We start from the raw sequence: 23,117 nt of genomic DNA on the forward strand, positions 1-23,117 counted from the left end.
AACCACCAATATGGACATAGGCATAATTATGTGTGTATTTGATTTGTTCAAGGGCAATAAGCCTACATAGAACACATTCAGTATCTGACATCAGTCCGTGTGTCAGTAATGAATTGAGTTGGCGGCTTGCATCGCTTTTATTAACTCTTTTTTTTTTTTTAGTGCTGTCATACTTTTTATTTGGTCATTCATCCACCTCGCGTCATCACTTTGCCCGGTCCTGATTGTATGAATGTAATGATTCACCTTCGCTCACACAATCACAGAACTGGAAGAACTGGAGAAGAACTGTTAGCGGAAGAAAGAAATCAGTTTGATGTGTCTGTGGTACAATCAGAAAGAGATTGGCTGTAATATAGGATGCATGTTGGTCTCATATGTAGTCGTAATACAGCAAATTATATTTGGACTTTTGAAAGAACGAACTACAACAGCCCGGAATAAAAACACCCACCACACACACACACTGAGTTCACACTAGAGGGCTGCATTGGGATTGAGTCCCGCGGGACCCAACGCAAATCTCGCGGGAGCGGGCGGTTTGAATTTTGCTGCGGGCGGGAATGGGCGGCTAAAAAAAACACAGCGGATAGGGAGCATAGACTGTAAAAAAATATGGACGTAGTGTCCGTGACGTCACCCATAGGATTCTGATAAGCCGTTCTGAAGCTTAAAGTAGGGGCGAGCTGGGCGTTGCCATCTTGTGAGCGAGTCAACGCGTGTCACTCCCGGATAACAGAAAATGGGCAAAAAGGCGGGATGTGCGCGGAGCTGAGGTGACGCAATAACTATAGACGGTGGATAAATGGCTATCCACTTGTAACCACGCCCTTAATTATGCAGAACCTTAAGGCTTTATATAACGTAAACGAATGAGTTATAAAAAAATTCACCCCCCTCAGAGTTGTCATGAAGATCAAAATTAGCCTTATAAGCCAAAACCACAATTTGTACCAGGCTGTAAACATGTTTTTTCTGCTTTAAAGTTGAGAATTTTAACATGGGGCTCAATGAGATTCTGCTCCCTTCTGGAGCCTGTCCCTAGTGGCCAGTTGAGGAATTGCAGTTTACATTACTTCCGTATTGGCTTCAAGAGAGATCGCGGGAGGTTGCCGCTTGATAGGGAGGTTGCCTAGCGCCATGATGGAGAAGATGTCAATAGATGATGTATAAAAGAACCTCAAACGAGGTATTTACAGCACAAAAGCTAAGCAAGGAAAGTCTGACATTTGGAGAAGTTTCTCAACTGTTTGTGATAAAGATGGAAAGGAGCTAGACTTTGTTCATTGTGACAAATGTGCAAAAATACTCATCTACAATGGGCACAAATCCGGCACGTCTGGGTTGAGGCGACACCTGCTCTGTTCTCCCCGGTCAAAGTTTTCATGTAGCCTGGTTTATCATATTATGTATTTTTTTTTTATTTTTAAAAGCAGTCTATTTTTATGTGCAAAGGTTTTGATAAAAACAAAATTATATTTGAATGTATTGTGTGATGTGTCTTTGTTTTTATTTTATTTTTATTTTTTACATGAAGGCCAGGGAAACGAAACAAACAACCCCATGAATCTCTTTAATAATATCAATACAAATACGTGTTTGTTTTTTTCCTGCGGGACGAGAGAAGACACAAAATCAATGCATCTCTATTATTGTGCGGGAATAAATTCTCAGAGTTTTGCGGGAGCGGGCGGCAATGGTCAGAAATTCGGCAGGCGCGGGCGGGAGCGGGATGAAGAAAGCAGTCCCGCGCAGGGCCCTAGTTCACGCTGCCCGATTCTAGCCCCGATTTTTACTTGCCGACAGATTTTGCAAAATTGAATGCCCGAAATCATAGGCAAACGCGAGTGACGATCACGCAGTGTGAATGATCAAAGACGCGATCAGAGAGAATCAAATGAGAGAGAGAGAGAGAGAGAGAGAGAGAGAGAGAGAGAGAGAGAGAGAGAGAGAGAGAGAGAGAGAGAGAGAGAGAGAGAGAGAGTGAGTGTGTGTGAATTACCTGAGAGTCTGTGTCTCTCTCAGTTTTCGTTACCAGCGTCTCTACTAGGCATGTGCCAGTATCAATTTTTCATGTTGCGTTTAATTGCTGAAGCTTTTATCACGGTATACAGTATCAAGATGATATTGAAATGCATTGCAAAAAAAGTTTTGTCATAGAACAGGTTTAATAACTTTGTTATAACAAAAAGAACTGAACATTTAAATACAATAAAGCAATACACAAAAACGTTTAAAAAAACACATTTGAAACATTATAAAGAACAACAGGTAAGCCTTTACAATAAGGTCTCCTGGTTAATGCATTTACATTAACAAAGTAAATATAACATCAACAGCTTCATTTTTACAGAAGCTATTCTTCTTTGATAACATTAGTTAAAAAAGCACCTGTTAGTGTTAGCTCGGGTCCATTAAATACACTTACAACTATTCATTTTAATAATGTGTTGTTAAATGCTGAAATGTAAATTTAACTAAGATTAATAAATGCTTCAGAAGTATTTTTCATTGTCAGTTCATTAATGAATGAACTAATGTTAAATAATTGAGCCTTATTGTAACATGTGCGACTGAACAACAAAGAATCAGAACATATTCAAACAATATCTAGGGTATGTGATTTAGTCCAGATTAAAATATCAAATGTTTAAATTTGAAAATGAATAGCCTTAAGACTTTAAGTATTTGGTGATGTGATGAGCAACGTAGCAAATACAGAAAACTGACAGCTGTGTGTTTAGTGTGTGTTTTGTAAGTGTTTTTTTAAATTTATTTATGAGGATTGCAAGATGGCGATGCAAGATGGCGCCGCCGTGTTCGGTCGCCGTTCAGGTCGCTCCTCTGAGACTTTGCTTTTATTTATTATTCTACACTCTTTTGTTCTCGGTTTTTACTAATCTATCATCAGCCTTGGTCTGCTATGATAGCAAAACACTTTTGGATATAGGTTATCGCTACACTGACCTGGTTCAAAACGCTTTCATCAATCCTCTGTGGCCACCTGAGATTCTTCGGAACGCCGAGTTGAACAAAGGCCACCCGACTCGTAGGCGAAGATTCAAAAAACACCGCGGGAAACGCGCTGGGATCCGCAACAGACTGAGGAAGAGAGCATTCAGTCCCCCTCTCCCGAGCATTCTGCTCACAAATGTCCAATCCTTGGAGAATAAGATGGACGATCTTAGAGCCAGGATAAGTTTCCAACGGGACATGAGAGACTGCAACATCTATTGTTTGTCCGAAACATGGCTCACGCCCGCGGTCCCGGACACAGCTGTGACGCCGTCTGAGAACTTCTCTGTTTTCCGGATGGACAGAACAGCCGAAGCCGGTAAAACCAAAGGCGGCGGAGTGTGTTTCATGATCAACAAGAAATGGTGCGATCCCAGAAACATCTCCATCCTTTCGCGATCCTGCTCGCCTCACCTGGAACATTTATCAATAATTTGCCGCCCATTCTATCTGCCTAGGGAGTTTTCTTCAGTCGTCGCCACTGTGGTTTATATTCCGCCACAGGCAGACACGGGACTGGCTTTATCTAGCCTCCATGATGCCATCAGCGGCTCCACAAACAGCCACCCCGATGCGGCTTTCGTCGTCGCGGGTGATTTTAACAAAGCCAACCTTAAGAAAGTATTGCCTAACTTTCACCAACATGTCTCCTGTCCCACACGAGGAGCAAACACACTGGATCACTGCTATTCTCTGTATAAGAATGCCTACAAGGCTCGTTCACTACCAGCCTTTGGTAAATCGGACCATGCCGCCATTTTCCTTACACCTGAGTACAAACAAAGGCTCGTTCAGGAACCCCCGGTGAGGCGGGAAGTTAAACGCTGGTCGCCTCATTCAGAGATCACGCTACAGGCAGCTCTTGACGACGTTGACTGGGACATGTTCCGAGCGAGTTCATCGGACGTCAGCGAGTTCACTGATGTGGCGCTCTGCTTCATCAACACACTGACAGAGCAAGCCACACAAACAATAACTATAACGTCCTTCTCTAATCAGAAACCGTGGGTGGACAGTTCAATCCGCGCTGCAGTGAACGCCCGCACTGCCGCATACAACGCCGGTCTACTAACAGGGAATATGAGGGATTATAATTAATCCTGTTATGCTCTCCAAAGCGCCGTTAAAGCCGCAAAGCTCCGTTATAGGGATCGCGTGGAGTCTTATTTCCAACTCAACGACTCCCGGCGGATGTGGCAGGGACTGAGGACCATCTGTGCTTTTGGAACGAAATCCTCTGCAGAAGTGAGAGCTGATCCGTTGCTTGTGAACGAGTTAAACTCTTTCTACGCTCGCTTTGATGGCAATCGCGGCAGCGCGACACCGCCGAGTGACGCGTCAGACAAAATCACTCAGAGCTGCAACAATCACGTGATCTCTGTCTCGGAGGATGACGTTCGTAGGACACTCAAACGTGTGGATGTTAGGAAAGCTGCTGGTCCGGATGGTGTTTCAGGTCGTGTCCTGCGGTCCTGTGCTGATCAGCTCGCTGGACTCCTCACATCCATCTTCAATGAGTCCCTTGCTACATCTGTGGTCCCAACCTCATTCAAAAAATCCACCATCATCCCTGTCCCTAAGAACAGTAAACCCTCTTGCCTAAATGACTATCGCCCAGTGGCTCTCACGTCTTTAGTCATGAAGGTCTTTGAGAGACTCATCAAAAACAACATTTGCTCCTCCATCCCTGACACCTTGGACCCTCTTCAGTTCGTTTATCGTCCCAATAGATCGACTGAAGATGCCATCTCTCACGTCCTCCACTCCTCCCTCACACACATCGACAGCAAGAATGGGAACTATGTAAGACTGCTATTTATTTACTATAGTTCAGCCTTTAACACCATAGTTCCCATTAAGCTAACTAACAAACTCCTGGATCTCGGACTGAACTCTTCTCTCTGTCACTGGATTGAAGATTTCCTCACTGGCAGACCTCAGGTGGTGAGAGTAGGACAGTTCACCTCCACCTCCATCACTGTGAGTGTGGGAGCTCCACAGGGCTGTGTCCTCAGTCCCCTGCTCTACTCTCTCTACACGCATGACTGTTTGTCCACACACAGCTCCACCTCTGTCATCAAGTTTGCGGATGATACTGTTGTCCTGGGCCTCATTTCCAACAACAATGAGACCGCATACTTGGATGAGGTGGAGCAACTGACATCATGGTGCCAAGACAACTGTCTCCTTCTGAATGTGAACAAGACCAAAGAACTGATTGTGGACTTCAGGAAGAGACAGCAGCAGTCATATTCCCCTCTCATGATCAGCGGGACACCAGTAGAGAGAGTGAGCAGCTTCAAATACCTGGGTGTCAACATCTCCGAGGACCTGACCTGGACTGCACATATCCAGTCTCAGGTGAAAAAGGCCAGGCAAAGACTGTACCACCGGCGCCAGCTGAGGAAATTCAGGGTCTCACCAGCTATCCTGAAAACTTTCTATTCAGGGGCGATAGAAAGTTTACTACCTCAGTGCATCACAGCGTGGTATGGTAACAGCACCAGTCACGACTGCAAAGCCCTGCAAAGAGTGGTGCGCTTGTCCGAGCGCATCTCAGGGTCAGCTCTCCCGTCTCTGCAGGACATCTACATCAAACGATGCAGAGGCAGAGCTACAAAAATCATCAAGGACATTAATCACCCGGCCAACCCCCACTTCACCCGGCTGCCTTCTGGTAAGCGCTTCCGTAGCCTGATGGCCAAAACTGAGAGACTCAGGAGGAGTTTCTTCCCACAGGCCATCAGACTTCTGAACGCTGTCACTTAACTACATGTGACTTCACCTCACTTCAGTATTAACAAACTCACATACTGGTATTGCACTGCACTTTATTCTTGTGTTTCATGTAACTACTCATTATAATGCTGTTTGCACATTACACTCCTGCACTTCTGTTATCCACAGATTTATTTTTATAGTCTCCAGTTTACTTTATCTCACTTATTTTATTCCACATCTCTTATTTCTTTTACTTGATTTATTCATAATTCTACATATGTATATATATATAGCACCTTATCCTATTCCTATTTTATCCTATCCCTATTTTATAATTTATTGTGCTTTTTTTGTTAATTGTTATTTGCTGTCCATAGAGCGGACCTGTTTACATTTCACTGCCGGTTGTATTCTGTATAACTGTGTATGTGACAAATAAAACTCTTGAACTTGAACTTGAACTTGAGGATTCACGGGGAAACGGCTGAATTTCTGCTGTTCCATCAGCGCCCTCTGCTGTCAGAAAGTGCATGTGCCTTTTCATTCAGTGCGTTCATTCATGCACGTTGGGTTTGTTTACATAAGTACGCGGCCCTCTATGACGTGGTGTTCATTTTAAACAGTTGATGGGTAAAGTATTCTCAAAATGCAATCTAAAAATCGGAATAATTTGTCATAAATAATTATTTGCAGTATTTTGAAGTGCCCACGATAAGAATATTGTGCATTGCATTACCGTGATATATCTTATTACCGTTTACCAGCACATGTCTAGTCTCTACTAAGAGCGCTGAGCTTCAGTCAGCAGTGAGATCCTGAGACGGCGCTGAGCTTCAGGCCGGTGTGAGATCCTGAGACGGCGCTGAGCTTCAGTCCGGTGTGAGATCCCTGAGACACGGCGCTGAGCTTCAGTCTGGTGTGAGATCCTGAGACGGCGCTGAGCTTCAGTCCGGTGGGAGATCCTGAGACGGCGCTGAGCTTCAGTCCGGTGTGAGATCCTGAGACGGTGCTTAGCTTCAGTCCGGTGTGAGATCCCTGAGACACGGCGCTGAGCTTCAGTCCGGTGTGAGATCCCTGAGACACGGCGCCGAGCTTCAGTCCGGTGTGAGATCCTGAGACGGCGCTGAGCTTCAGTCCGGTGTGAGATCCTGAGACACGGCGCTGAGCTTCAGTCCGGTGTGAGATCCTGAGACGGCGCTGAGCTTCAGTCCGGTGTGAGATCCTGAGACGGCGCTGAGCTTCACTCCGGTGTGAGATCCTGAGACACAGCGCTGAGCTTCAGTCCGGTGTGAGATCCCTGAGACACGGCGCTGAGCTTCAGTCCGGTGTGAGATCCCTGAGACACGGCGCTGAGCTTCAGTCCGGTGTGAGATCCTGAGACAGCGCTGAGCTTCAGTCCGGTGTGAGATCCTGAGACGGCGCTGAGCTTCACTCCGGTGTGAGATCCTGAGACACGGCGCTGAGCTTCAGTCCGGTGTGAGATCCCTGAGACACGGCGCTGAGCTTCAGTCCGGTGTGAGATCCCTGAGACACGGCGCTGAGCTTCAGTCCGGTGTGAGATCCTGAGACACAGCGCTGAGCTTCAGTCCGGTGTGAGATCCTGAGAAGGCGCTGAGCTTCAGTCCGGTGTGAGATCCTGAGACGGCGCTGAGCTTCAGTCCGGTGTGAGATCCTGAGACGGCGCTGAGCTTCACTCCGGTGTGAGATCCTGAGACACAGCGCTGAGCTTCAGTCCGGTGGGAGATCCTGAAACGGCGCTGAGCTTCAGTCCGGTGTGAGATCCTGAGACGGCGCTGAGCTTCAGCCCGGTGTGAGATCCTGAGACGGCGCTGAGCTTCAGTCCGGTGTGAGATCCTGAGACACGGCGCTGAGCTTCAGTCCGGTGGGAGATCCTGAGACACGGCGCTGAGCTTCAGTCCGGTGTGAGATCCTGAGACGGCGCTGAGCTTCAGTCCGGTGTGAGATCCTGAGACACATCGCTGAGCTTCAGTTCGGTGTGAGATCCTGAGACGGCGCTGAGCTTCAGTCCGCTGTGAGATCCTGAGACGGCGCTGAGCTTCAGTCCGGTGTGAGATCCTGAGACGGCGCTGAGCTTCAGTCCGGTGTGAGATCCTGAGATGGTGCTGAGATTCAGTCCGGTGTGAGATCCTGAGACGGCGCTGAGCTTCAGTCCGCTGTGAAATCCTGAAACGGCGCTGAGCTTCAGTCCGCTGTGAGATCCTGAGACACGGCGCTGAGCTTCAGTCCGGTGTGAGATCCTGAGACACGGCGCTGAGCTTCAGCCCGGTGTAAGATCCTGAGACGGCGCTGAGCTTCAGTCCGGTGTGAGATCCTGAGACGGCGCTGAGCTTCAGTCAGGTGTGAGATCCTGAGACGGCGCTCAGCTTCAGTCCGGTGTGAGATCCTGAGATGGCGCTGAGCTTCAGTCCGGTGTGAGATCCTGAGACGGCGCTGAGCTTCAGTCCGGTGTGAGATCCTGAGACACGGCGCTGAGCTTCAGTCCGGTGGGAGATCCTGAGACGGTGCTGAGCTTCAGCCCGGTGTAAGATCCTAAGACGGCGCTGAGCTTCAGTCCGGTGGGAGATCCTGAGACGGTGCTGAGCTTCAGTCCGGTGTGAGATCCCTGAGACACGGCGCTGAGCTTCAGTCCGGTGTGAGATCCTGAGACACGGCGCTGAGCTTCAGTCCAGTGTGAGATCCCTGAGACGGCGCTGAGCTTCAGTCCGGTGTGAGATCCCTGAGACGGCGCTGAGCTTCAGTCCGGTGTGAGATCCTGAGAAGGCGCTGAGCTTCAGTCCGGTGTGAGATCCTGAGACGGCGCTGAGCTTCAGTCCGGTGTGAGATCCTGAGACGGCGCTGAGCTTCACTCCGGTGTGAGATCCTGAGACGGCGCTGAGCTTCAGTCCGGTGTGAGATCCTGAGATGGCGCTGAGCTTCAGTCCGGTGTGAGATCCTGAGACGGCGCTGAGCTTCAGTCCGCTGTGAGATCCTGAGACACGGCGCTGAGCTTCAGTCCGGTGTGAGATCCTGAGACACGGCGCTGAGCTTCAGCCCGGTGTAAGATCCTGAGACGGCGCTGAGCTTCAGTCCGGTGGGAGATCCTGAGACGGTGCTGAGCTTCAGTCCGGTGTGAGATCCCTGAGACACGGCGCTGAGCTTCAGTCCGGTGTGAGATCCTGAGACACGGCGCTGAGCTTCAGTCCGGTGTGAGATCCCTGAGACGGCGCTGAGCTTCAGTCCGGTGTGAGATCCCTGAGACGGCGCTGAGCTTCAGTCCGGTGTGAGATCCTGAGAAGGCGCTGAGCTTCAGTCCGGTGTGAGATCCTGAGACGGCGCTGAGCTTCAGTCCGGTGTGAGATCCTGAGACGGCGCTGAGCTTCACTCCGGTGTGAGATCCTGAGACGGCGCTGAGCTTCAGTCCGGTGTGAGATCCTGAGACGGCGCTGAGCTTCAGTCCGCTGTGAGATCCTGAGACAAGGCGCTGAGCTTCAGTCCGGTGTGAGATCCTGAGAAGGCGCTGAGCTTCAGTCCGGTGTGAGATCCTGAGACACGGCGCTGAGCTTCAGCCCGGTGTAAGATCCTGAGACGGCGCTGAGCTTCAGTCCGGTGTGAGATCCTGAGACACGGCGCTGAGTTTCAGTCCGGTGTGAGATCCTGAGACGGCGCTGAGCTTCAGTCCGGTGTGAGATCCTGAGACGGCGCTGAGCTTCAGTCCGCTGTGAGATCCTGAGACAAGGCGCTGAGCTTCAGTCCGGTGTGAGATCCTGAGACGGCGCTGAGCTTCAGTCCGGTGTGAGATCCTGAGACACGGCGCTGAGCTTCAGCCCGGTGTAAGATCCTGAGACGGCGCTGAGCTTCAGTCCGGTGTGAGATCCTGAGACACGGCGCTGAGTTTCAGTCCGGTGTGAGATCCTGAGACGGCGCTGAGCTTCAGTCCGGTGTGAGATCCTGAGACGGCGCTGAGCTTCAGTCCGGTGTGAGATCCTGAGACACGGCGCTGAGCTTCAGTCCGGTGTGAGATCCTGAGACGGCGCTGAGCTTCAGTCCGCTGTGAGATCCTGAGACAAGGCGCTGAGCTTCAGTCCGGTGTGAGATCCTGAGACACGGCGCTGAGCTTCAGCCCGGTGTAAGATCCTGAGACGGCGCTGAGCTTCAGTCCGGTGTGAGATCCTGAGACACGGCGCTGAGCTTCAGTCCGGTGTGCGACCCCCTTTAGGCACAATCGGCTGAAGAACGGGCATGTAAACGCACTCAAAGTGTTCCTTTCCTCTCTAGGCAGGTATTTTTTTAGGTATATTTATCAAAATGTTCTTTTATATATTTGTGTGATGTTCTGTATTTTGATCGCGGCTTTAACATGTTATGAGAAAACGGTTTACGAATGTTTATCCACCACATTACCTTTTATTTAAACCTAAATAAGAAAGTCATCAGTTCGTCTGTCAGTGGGCAGGCAATTTTGGTAACTTTATTAAAAGTTGTTGCTGTGTGCAGTGTGTAAAGGAAAATAAAAATAGTTTTACCCTCCTGCTGACTAGTGTCGTGCCCTTCCCAACCCATTCACACACACACAGATGATCCGACTATCAGTCGACTGCAGAGAGATTCGACAATTCTGATTCAAATGTGTAAATCCTAAATAGGGGACACCCCTACCAATCAGAATCAAGCATTCAACAGCCCTGTAGGATAATGTTTTTTATTAAAGACCCGTACCAGCTCACAATATTCCCCTTGTCCCTTGAGAAGCGTGTTCGTAATTCATGTTTTTCTCTCTGATGGCGAACACAGACTTTGTTGAAGTTGCCTGACTGGAGGTTCTCTTTCCTGCGTGTTATTCGGTGTATGATGTGAACAGATCCGCGTCCTGATATCTCATTCTGTCGCTCCTACACTTCATTTATCCTTTCAAACACTTCAAAATTTGTGTCTGCGCCAAAACTCCTGTTTATTTCTTTTCCGCTCAGCTTTCTCTGACAACAGTCATCCCCCGTAAACAGCTTTGAGCATAAACTCTGATTAAAAAAGCATCTTGCTTGACATCTCTTCACTCTGTCTTTTGTGTGTTTGTGCTTTCTCTCAGTCGACAGCATTTTGCACTCATTTATATTTTTTTAATCAAAGGCGGAACAAAGAGATAACCAAAGCCACAATGGAAAAATATTTTTTCTTACTTAGTATTTTTGTCTTGTTTCGAGTCCAAATACCTAAAAATCCTTAAAACAAGAAGTATTTACTAGACAAGCAAAAGTAATTGTCGTTTTGGGAAAAAATAACTCAAAATTAAGAGAGTTTTTGCTTAAAATAAGATAAATAATCTGCCAATGGGGTGAGAAAAAGAATCTTAATTCAAACAGAAAACGAGATTATTTTTCTCACCCCATTGGCAGATTATTTATCTTATTTTAAGCAAAAACTCTCTTCATTTTGAGTTATTTTTTCCCAAAACAAGACAATAATTTGTACTTGTCTAGTAGATGTTTCTTAATGTTTTTTTTTCAGATATTTTGACTAGAAACAAGACAAAAATACTAAGTAAGAAAAGCATTATTTTGCAGTGCAAACAACAATGAGCTCAAATGTACAATTCTCTCTTTTTTTCCCACTGACCTTGTTGCAATGCATTCTGGGATTCTGTGAAAGATGTGACGCTGCACTAGCAGTCTAATTATGTTGTGTACATGCTAAAAATATGCATATGAAAGCAGAAAACTATTAATATTTCTTGTTTACATGAAGAAAGACATTTCAAACGGACTAAATACCACACGCTGAGTTGCTTAGAAGCTCGTTTCATGCATGTGGTGCAATAAGTTTTGGTCAGAAATAAATCAGATGCAAAACAAACTGGAGGTTGTTTACACCTCTAAAAGCACCTTGAGATGTATCTGTGATTTACATATCTATTCAGAAAGGTATTAACTGTGTTAATGGCTAGCTAGCACATTCTCAAAAGCACACGGGAGAGTAACTCCATTAGAAGAATCAGCTGTCACTTACAGCCCTCACTTCACTCAGTGGCCGCTAGATTAAGGAATTGTTGATTTGTTCCTCTAATTGATAGACTGACCTATTCTGTGCGGTACAATGCAACGGTTTATTGGTTTGTTTAGAGTGTTGTGCGTAGCCTACACTGTCATTTTCTTTGCATGTGAGAGTTCATTAACATGTGGCCGCAGCACAAAGTTCAATATTGTGCTTAACGATTAACGTGGAAGATAAAAAAGAGCCACCTTTCCACGGAGAGACAGCGAGTGGAGCGGCATCTGAGACTTGACACACATTTCATCACTGGACCGTAGTGAGACTTCCACAACACAAATCTCCAATGATTTTGCCAACTTAAAATACTCTGTAATTTATGGTCATACACAGTATTGGGTGTTACTAAGTAATTTGTTACTGTAATTTAATTACTTTTCCCTTGAAAAAGTAAAATTAGGGATTACTCTTATTTTCTGTGTAATTAATTAATTAAGTAAATAGTTAATTATAGTTAATTCTTATGTAATTTAACTAAATACTGTGTATAGACCGTAGAACAATTATATCCACTGCAAAAAATGCTTCTTACTTAGTTTTTTTGTCTGGTTTCTAGTCAAAATATTTAAAAATTCTTACATTAAGAAACATTTACTAGACAAGCAAAAGTAATTGTCTTAAAATAAGCTAAATAATCTCATTTCAAACAGAAAACAAGATAATTTTTCTTACCCCATTGGCAGATTATTTCTTATTTTAAGCAAAAACTCTCTTCATTTTGAGTATTTTTTTTCCCAAAAGAAGACAAAAATACTAAGTAAGAAAAAAATGTTGCAGTGTAAAATATAAAAGTGGAATAAACATCAAAATTTAAAGTCTAACTTTAAAATGTTTTTATGTTTCCTTCTCACATTTGTAATACTTTGGTCAGTTAATAAGAATAAGTGATGTAGTTTTATATAGAGGTGTAACGGTACACAAATCTGACAGTTCGGTACGTACCTCGGTTATGAAGTCACAGTTTTGTATGATTTCAGTACAGCAGTTTTACAAGATTGCTTTTTATTTATTTTTATTCTACAGTGGTTTAATGAAAAACTTGTGTCTGTCCTTAAATTAATTCAATTATAACTAAAAATGTCTTTAAGATAATGCTGTAAATATAGGGAGGCCTTACTTACATTGTAAAGGTTAACAACAGAGCCCAACTATCAGCCTCAATTCAGTTATTTACTCTTAGATATAATAATCAACACTCATAAGCGTCACATAAGGCAGTTTTTTGTATTAACTTCTAAATATAATGATTTTTTTCTCCAATTCGTTGTTGAAATATAATAAATCAAACTACAAATGTATTTGTTTTATCAATAATGCATGTTTTTTCAGAAACAGCTTATTTAATTTCTTAAAGGGGGGGGTGAAACACTCAGTTTCAGTCAATCTTGAGTACCTCTAGAGTAGTATTGCATCCTTCATATCTTCGAAAAGTCTTTAGTTTTATTATATTTATAAAAGAAATATAGGCTGTACCGAGTCTTTCCGGAAAAAACGAGCGCCTGGAGGCGTATCGTGTGGGCGGAGCTACAGAATGACGAGTGCGCAAAGCGGTGACGTCCTCAAGCGTGGAGAAGAAAACGTTACCCTAATAAACCATGGCTATCGATCAGATTCAACTAATACAGATATGATCCAGAATCAGATCCGGAGGCTGAAATACCGTATTTTCCGGACTATAAGTCGCACTTTTTGTCATAGTTTGGCTGGTCCTGCGACTTATAGTCAGGTGCGACTTATATATCAAATTTAATTCATACTGACTGACAAGTAGAAACATATAGGGCGCTCTATGCTGCTCCTGTAGCCTAATATTTACTTATAGACAACAACTTAGAAAGACTGAACACAAACCAAATGCCCCCATAAAGAAAATCTTATTCTGCAAAATACAAACAGCATGTAGTAAAATATGCAGCGAAGAACGATTCACACAGCGTTCGTCTCGCGCGGCTGAGCCTCTCCCGGCAGAGTTCAAGCGTCTGTGGACTCGTTCCTTCAGCTCTGGCCATCTTGCTTGCAAGTAGATTTCTTTTTCTTCTTCATCACAATTCAAGTAACCTCTGCTTTTCGTCAGTCCCTTACAAGTTTCTCCCTCACTTCAAACTTTCTTTCTTCTGCTCGGGTTATGCAGTGAAGCGGACACGAGCGAGTGCACGCGAGCGGGTGCTGGCATGCGCGCGCGGCTCCAGCTCTGCCCTAATGCGACTTATAGTCCAGTGCGACTTATATATGTTTTTTTTCTGCGTCATGACGCATTTTTTGACTGATGCGACTTACAATCCGGAGCGACTTATAGTCCGGAAAATACGGTAAATTAAACAGGAGAAGCAGCAACAGCAGGACATCCATCTCTGTGGTATGTAAATTGAATTTTACTTATGTTAAATATTAAGTTAATTGTCTTTGTGACTGAGGTTGAATTGTAAATGGATGTGGTTTAGATTGTAGTCAGAATTATTGGGCTATAGTAACAAAACTGACAATATTAATTAATAAATGTTAGCCTACATTCCTATAGTTTGAAATTTTGGGCAAAGAAAGAAAATGTTTGTCGGAAAAGTTCTCTTGTTAAGGGTTGGATTTTTCCGTGCCCTGTATGAGACATTATCAGTCCTTTCGCCAGTCACCTGCCTGTTGAAGTGATGAGCTGGTGGTGGATGTTTTATTATGTTCATTCCTCTGCAGCACCAGTGCTGTGTGCTAAAAGAGTTAACGTACAGCCAAAGACATCAAAACCTGACAACCACAAATCTAGCTTCTTTAGCTTAAATATGGCAAATAATGAATTTCTCAGGTTGGTTAAACTATCTTCAAGAGAAAAAAAATTATAAGACGAAGCTTTTGAAAGCAAGGCTCTTATTATAACTCAGTGCGTGGTCACTATTTGCAAGCAAATTAAAATAAATTGTAACTTTATTTTTAATATCTTATGAGGATGGAAAGAAATCAAACAGTATAAATCTTTAAAAAAAATACCTTTTTTCTCTCCATGGAAGAAATTCAAACAAATTTGAAAAAGCATGAGAGTGAGAAAAAGCTTGATTTACTCATTTAAATGCAATAAAATCAACACTCATTTAGGTCAGAAGCAGAACACTGCAAAACATGCTTTCTTACTTATTATTTTTGTCTTGTTTCTAGTCAAAATATCAAAAAATTATTACATTAAGAAAGATTTACTAGACAAGCAAAAGTAATTGTCTTGTTTTGGGAAAAATAACTCAAAATGAAGAGAGTTTTTGCTTAAAATAAGATAAATAATCTGCTAGAGGGGTAAGAATAATTATCTTAATTCAAACAGAACACAAGATTATATTTCTAACCCCTCTAGCAGATTATTTATCTTATTTTAAGCACAAACTCTCTTCATTTTGAGTTATTTTTCCCCAAAACAAGACAATTACTTTAGCTTGTCTAATAAATGCTTCTTGTTTTAAGATTTTGTAGATTTTTGGACTAGAAACAAGACAAAAATACTAAGTAAGAAGGGCATTTTTTGTAGTGAAAGTGTGTGATAGAGAGACAGGAAGCGAGGAGGGCGAGAGCGAGCCGAAACGATGGGGCAGAAGTCAGCGGACGTCTACTTAACAGGCGAGCAGAGGTTGCTAGGGCAACATAAACAATGTCCTGCAGTGATTAATGAGTGTGAGAGTGACTCCGATGGCACAGGGTGGCATCGCCAATTACCTCGCCCAGACGCTCACACTCTCCCTCCCTCCCTCTCTCTCTCTGTCATATGGAGAGTGTGTAATGCAACACAGCCTGTGGCGCTACACCAAGGCCAGGAGGTCAAAGATTTAATTAGGTGGGAGGAAATGTCAAGGGGAAGAAAACTGTGTGTGTGTGTGTGTGTGTGTGTGTGTGTGTGTGTGTGTGTGTGTGTGTGTGTGTGTGCGTGCGTGCGTGCGTAATCCTTACGTTATGGGGACAAAATGTCCCCACAAAGATGGCAATATCCAAAATCCTTGTCCTTGTGGGGACATTTTTTGGTCCCCATGAGGAAAACATCTTATAAATCACACAGGATGAGTTTTTTTTGAGAAAGTAAAAATGCAGAATGTTTCCTGTGATTAGGGGCTGTGTGTGTGTTACTATAAAATATATAGTAAAGTATTTTATACTATAAAATATAGTATATAGTGTGTGTGTGTGTGTGTGCGTGTGTGTGTGTGTGTGATGGGTAGGTTTAGGGGTAGGGGCAGTGTAGGGGGATAGAAAATACGGTTTGTACAGTATAAAAACCATTACGTCTATGGAAAGTCCCCATAAAATATAGTATATTGTGTGTGTGTGTGTGTGTGTGTGTGTGTGTGTGTGTGTGTGTGTGTGTGTGAGTGTGTGTGTGTGTGTGTGTGTGTGTGTGTGTGTGCGTGTGTGCGTGTGTGCGTGTGCCTCAGAAAACTCTTTGTACTTTTATAAGCGTGTGAAGACCTGCTATAGTATAAACTGGGGCTCTCTTATGGGTGCGATTTTTCAAAATCCTTTGCGAATGTCCCTTGTCAGACTGTACGAACACGATCCCCGCTGTAAGTCATTCAGAATCATTCATTGAATCATTCACTCAAATAGTTTTTTAAATAATTCATTAAGATTCATTAAACATTTTAAATAGATTACAGCAATTAAAGTTTTGTCTTGTGAATTAAATGTTGTCTTGTTTAATAGTCTGTTCAGAATCATGGGAGAATCGTGATCTCTGTTTAAAGCACATTTTTTGGATTCATCCAGAATCGTTCATCATTAACATATATTGGTCAGGATAATTTTTAGAAATTAACCTGGAGTGAAGAATTTAGTGCTTTTATTCAGCAAGAACCCATTAAAATGATCAAAGTCATAGTAAAGACTTTTAGAAATTATGTTACAAAAGATTCTGTTTCAAATAAACACTGCTCTATTCCTAAAAGAATCATGAATAAAATTTATCAGTTAAAAACCTCTTAAACTCTCTACAGCAGGGGTCTCAAACTCCCGGCCCGCGGGACACTTGCGGCCCGCAGGATGATATTTTGTGGCCCCCTACTTGACATCAAAGTTTAGTGTTAGTGTGGCCCGCGCGCTGCTCTGAAAACCACACAGCCGCGCTGCGTGTGCCGTGTGCCGCGCTTTATGCCTCACTTTGTGTGTATGTGTGTTTGAGAGAGTTAGCTCGGCCCTCTCTCATGCAGTATAATTGGTTGACACCGCATGATTGACATCTTCAGACAGTCGAAATGAATGTGGTTTAACGGCGCTCAAATGGCCAATCAAATCAAAGTAGGTGGGATTTACATTCTCTTTTGGCTCACGCACATGCTCCCGCAGTCTTCAATCTATCTATCGCGTAATGCCGTTGCGGAAAGACACTATTCTTTCCGGTAAAATCACAAAACTAAATTGCACACACACAAATGCACACAAAATGCAACGTTTCCATCCTCTTAATATACAATCATGAACATTTAATGAAGAAAACTATATGAGCGGATTAAAACTCTGAACATTTGAGACTATTTACTAAAAGTCTACTATTAGACCACTGAGGAACTCAAATATAAGCAGCTGATGTGCGTATTTATTCACTCATGCGAAAAACCTCGGGACAAATAATAAATTTGACGACAATTAATGAAAATATAGTTTGCAAGTGGTCCCAAATTTATTATTTCACAACTAGAATTAGATCTAGAATTGTGTTCACTGATCTGTTTGACCTGGTTATGGCCTTGCTGTGAATTAGTCTATTATTTTAAATAAAAATAAAAACATTTATTATTTCAGTATTACATAATGATTTCATTTCTATTGGCTATATTTATTAGTACACAATTACCATCACACACCTGTTGGTAATAGATAGGTGCGAAGGACGAAGGATAACCAGATCCAAAAATCTCAAAAATATATTGGCAATATATAAATAAAAAAACACGAGTAAGCAAGAGAAGCCATGTTCATGTTCAGAAGAAACATTAATGTTGAAGAACTGTTAATAATAAAGATTGAGAAGATTGGATCAGTTGTACTTTTTTTTTGGAAAATTTGATGCGGCCCAGCCTGACCCAGAGTCTACCTCCAGCGGCCCCCGGGTAATTTGAGTTTGAGAACCCTGAACTACAGGAATGACATCAAGTATATAATTCACATTTTAAAAGTCTGTGGAGGAGCTCTGACCTCACATGGTACCATTTGAAACCTTAGAGTCTCTACTTTCTGGATATGTCTTTTCTTGTTTTACGCAAACTTATTTACACTAAATTACTCAATACAGTTTGACTATGATGTTTGCGGATGACATTGTGATCTGTAGAGAGAGCAGGAAGCAGGTGGAGGAAAGTCTAGAGAGGTGAAGGTTTGCTCTGGAGAGGAGAGGAATGAAGGTTAGTCGCAGCAAGACAGAATACATGTGTGTGAATGAGAGAGAACCAAGTGGAACAGTGAGGTTACAGAGAAGAGGTGGAAGAAGGGGCAGGATTTAAAGTACTTAGGGTCAACGGTCCAGAGCAATGATGAGTGTGGAAAAGAGGTGAAGAAGCGTGTGCAGGCAGATTGGAATGGGTGGAGGAAAGTGTCAGGTCTGTTGTGTGATAAAAGAGTACCAGCAAGAATGAAAGGAAAGGTGTACAGGACAGTAGTGAGACCAGCGATGGTGTATGGTTTGAGGAAAAGACAGGAGAAAGAGCTGGAGGTAGCAGAGCTGAAGATGTTGAAGTTCTCTTTGGGAGTGACGAGGATGGATAGGATCAGGAATGAGTCCATCAGAGGGACAGCACATGTCAGATATTTAGGAGACAAAGTTAGAGAGGCCAGGTTGAGATGGTTTGGACATGTTCAGAGGAGGGAGAGTGAATATATCGGTAAAAGGATGCTAAGGTTAGAGCTGCCAGGCAGGAGGTCAAGAGGAAGACCGAAGAGGAGGTTTATGGATGTAGTGAAGGAGGACATGAAGGTAGTCGGTCTGAGAGAAGAGGATACAGAGGATAGGACTAGATGGAGGCAGATGATTCGCTGTGGCGACCCCTGAAGGGAACAGCCGAAAGAAGAAGAAGAAGACTCAATACAGTTGCCTGGATTTGGCCTACTCAAATTGAAAAGCTTCCCATACCCACATACAGCGGTCTAAAAACTACTTTATGGTGTCATTTTCTGGAAACCCTTTGAAGTTACATAAACCACTGCTAAAAGTGATAAACATGTAAGTATAGGCTGTCCTGTTGGCTGTCCTTTCTAGACAGATTCTCGGCTAATAACTGGGTTTAATCATGAGTCGAGCTCTCGTGTTAAAACTCTCGAGAAACACGATGATCCCGAGACACGTTTCTGAGTTAGTGAAGAAACTTCAGACAATTCGACAACAACGATAATGAGCGAAGCTAATTTATTCACCATCTGACATTCAAGGAATGTCAATACGATATTTAAATATCATCAAACTTACTTGGAGACGGCACGGCTGCTGTGTTGCCATGGGAACAGGACGTTTCCGACAGCGGCGCGATAGCTGTAAACTCCGAGCAGGCCGAGCGCCAGAGCGATCTTAGACACCAGCGAGCAATGACGCTGAACCAGGAGGAAGATCAGAGCCAGAGAAAACACCGCCAACACCGAGAGGAACGCCTTATGATCCCCGCTGAAACACACACACACACACACACACACACACACACACACACACACGGCGAATAAAAAACAAGACAGACATGTTCTCCTTACATATGCACGCAAACGCAGAATATAAATCAGCAGAAAGACAAACCCCATATGATTTGAACCTTAAACACATGCAGTATAACAGCATAAACAGGCATGATGCAACACATCGCCCGTGTTTAGCTTCTGTTTGGATTTCTGTTCAACACACATGGAAATCTCACCAATCCAAATATGCTGCAACTCTGAATTTCACACCTTCACAAATGGACAACTGGGTGCAGGGTCTGATAATGCTAAACATGGCCACAGTTTCAACGAGTCAGATGTATGAGAGTATTTCTGTGCCAAATAAACAAATAATCAAATAAGTTTTTTTTTTTTTCCGAGTATGGCCTGTATGACGTCATGAGCACTTCTACGAGATGAGTACGCACACACACACACACACACACACCAACCACAGCGAGAGCACGTCCATCAAGGAGTTTTGTATGGGTTACGCTGGCAGTTTGTGTTTAGACCACGCAATCAACAACGTCAGGAAAGAAGTGTGTGTGTGAGGGAAAGATCACCTTGTTCAGCTTCCCAAATAACCCAGCATTAAGGACAGACAGACAGACACACACACACTTTAAATAATTTAAATAAAATTCTTCATTTTGAATTGATTCTCACTTGAACTATGAAACTTGGCATGACGAGATGAGATACAGGCACCTGACCCAGAGACTGTGGGTATGAGTCCCATGGTGAACAACCAAAAACAAAAAAATGTGTGTAATGTTGTGTCATTTCAATTCCTTTACAACATTTTATATACGTTAAGCGTTGCACTAATTTTTCTTCCTCTTGGTTTAGAAATATATATGTTTTTGTTTTGAACTTAATATACTCACCTATACTTCTGAACCTGCTGTTTTTTATATACATTCAATTTCTGCTGTTTTTGCTCTTCCGGCTCAACATGTATTGGCCCAGGATCACTGCTTGCAGCTATATTTATATTTGCAGTCAATTTAATTTGAGTTTAAAGGTGCCATGTGTACAAATTGAGGTAAAAATATCCAAAAAATGTTCAAAATCAAAAATCAAAAGACTGAGAAGAAATAAGGGCGATGATGTCATTAAAAAAATGTCAAGTTATAGTGCTGCAGAGATATCAACCTTAATTAGCAGTAGCATTACTAGCCCCGGCCCGACAGGGGTCGTAATACCAGTCTCGGCCATGGGAGGCGGTATGCGGGCAACATAACCACCAGCCAACCTGGCGTACTTGAACCTGATGTCAATCGTGTGGAAAGTACAGCCCACTACTTTATTTCAGTTCAGGGAAGAGAGCGGACGGATGGCCAAAGCCCTTGGACCTTTAAATGTATCTGATATGATAAAAATAGCTGTTTTTACCTGACCGGAAAAAGTGGAAGTGCGGGCGCCCGGCGACTGTGTCCCGTCCCGTCATAATAAAAGTCCTGGTGCTCGCGAGGCGTTTAGAATAGGCGCCCTCCGGTGGACGAAAAGTTGCATAGTGCACCTTTAAGCTTTAGTAATCTTGTTATATGCTTGTAATTTATTATATTATATTATATTATATTTGTAATTTTATTTATTTATTTATATATATATATATATATATATATAGTTGTTTAAGTCAAAAAAATTATTGAATAATTTGAAACTTACACGTTGTCTAATTATCGACTGGCAGGATTATCAGATAAAAATGTGTTTGAGGTTTGAGAAGCTGGAAATCTCTTTTAGTTGCAGTTTTAGTTAACAATAACAACATGCTTTAACATCTGCATTTTTCTGACACATTTTTTTCAGATAGAATGCCATAAAATATGTGTTATTCAACATTGATCCTGAATCTAAGGCATCACGCTAAATTACAGATGAAGACTAGACAGAGCAAAATTATAACAAGAAAATAATTAGACAACGAACCTTTCCATGTTGTCCTTGCAAACTCACAGTGTGCCAAGTACAATCAGACATACAAATAAATGACTCATTTTAAGGCGACTCTCTTAATGATTCATTCAAAAAGGCTAAAAATCATGGTTTGAATCAGTTTAACAACTCACTCGCTGAATTAGTCAGAGCAGATCTCGAAATAAAAAACTGAAAAATAGATAAATGGGGAACCGAAAATGGAACCTTTTGGAGCGTTTATCTTTAAGAGTGTATGTAAACAGCAGCAGTGTTTTTGTTTGGTATATTAAGTATATACTTAGGACCAATTATCTGGGTGAAAGGAGGCCAGCGAGAAAATGAGAAAAGGAAAGAATAAGGCAGAGAGGGCTCTAAAAAAGTACAGAAGAAAAGGAAGTAAAGGAAAAAAACATGCAGACGGAGAGAGAAATGTTCTTCCCGATGCCAGTGACCCTGAGTGTCTCTCTGCTCCCCATCTATCTGCTCCTAGACAACCAGAAGAATACTAATGCATCTCACACACACACACACACACACACACACACACCTGTCTGCATGTCTGTGCGCATAAGCGTGCATTTCAGGGTCGGGTTTCAAAATAAGTGCAAGGGCATGTATGATCGTCTCAGATTGCTTCGGAAAGTGTATACGAGTGGAAAATACTTCACTGTGAAGCTCGGATCCAAAAGCGAGCGAGCTGCAGGCATCATGGGTACGCGTTCTTGATGCAAATGGATGTTTCAAAAGCATGTCCGTATATAATATTGTACAATATGTAAGGCAGCACTGGGAAGACGATCCCGGGGAAATTAATCAAAATGGAAGCCAAAGTGAGAGAAATTAATTATAAATATACCTGCGAGCAGCAATTAACTGGTTTCAGCATTTTAAGGCCTTTAAGCACATTCGTAAAAACGTATTGTTTTATTTCGCAAGCCTGTGTAAGCACCTAGATCACAGATGGAAAAAACTTTTACAGTTTACTAAGGAAATATTAAAGCTTTTAAACAGTTATCAGTGAGCCAAAAAGAGGCAAAGTTGCTCACAATGAGTTCTACCATGCGTTATGAGTGTCGTGGGCATGTGGGAAAAATAATGTGATATACAATCCTTTATGTATGTGACAAACGTCAAGCCAACCCCCGGTGGAAGATTTCTTTTGAACTTCTCACAAGCCTCTAGCTTCCGATTGGCCTTGCCTGACAGCCACTCAAAAGATACATGAATGTCCTCGTAGACAATTGTGGCACCTTGGACAAAGACACCGTATACCCGTTTTCAAGTCAATCGGACTGACTGTTTATTTTTGTTTAATAGCGCCACCAAGTGGCCAGTTGCCGTATCCTTTTTCACGCGACCACAAGCCGAGTCCCTACAGAGGTGTACCAAGTTTGGTGAAATTATCTCTGTCCTTTCAAGAGGTATAGCCATTTTAGTAAATGTGTCCACGCCCACTTCTAACGTTTTGTCAACGTTAACGTTTTTTGTCGTCCTAAATCTGACCATCAGACTGGTTCGGATTGGGCAAAAAATGTAGGCCTAGTTCACACAAGTAGGTTTTTCAAAAAATCCAAAATACCCCCCAATTTCGCCATGGTGTCAATTTGGTCGTTTTATGAGCCATAATGTACTTTTGACCACAGCAGCGCCACATCAGGCCGATTAGGGCGAGTCTTGGTGACGTTGTAGTTGGTGTCGGTACTACCACTCAAAGCAGCACTAGGTAACTTTTCAACCTTCATAATATATTTTTTAAGACTCTTGTGATGATAAAT

The 23,117-nt window shown here is 43.1% G+C and overlaps 1 protein-coding gene across 1 annotated transcript in view; it reads right to left on the bottom strand.

Annotated features, from left to right (window-relative positions):
- The window catches only part of pigg (phosphatidylinositol glycan anchor biosynthesis class G (EMM blood group)), a 211,448-nt gene that overhangs the window by 36,254 nt on the left and 152,077 nt on the right, over nt 1–23,117 (bottom strand). The window contains exon 10 of the mRNA XM_067458106.1: nt 19,196–19,387. Coding sequence (XP_067314207.1) covers nt 19,196–19,387 — 192 coding nt within the window. The remainder of the gene's footprint in view (nt 1–19,195; nt 19,388–23,117) is intronic.

The sequence above is a fragment of the Pseudorasbora parva genome, chromosome 11 (genome assembly GCF_024679245.1).
Source record: "Pseudorasbora parva isolate DD20220531a chromosome 11, ASM2467924v1, whole genome shotgun sequence".
NCBI lineage: Eukaryota > Metazoa > Chordata > Actinopteri > Cypriniformes > Gobionidae > Pseudorasbora > Pseudorasbora parva.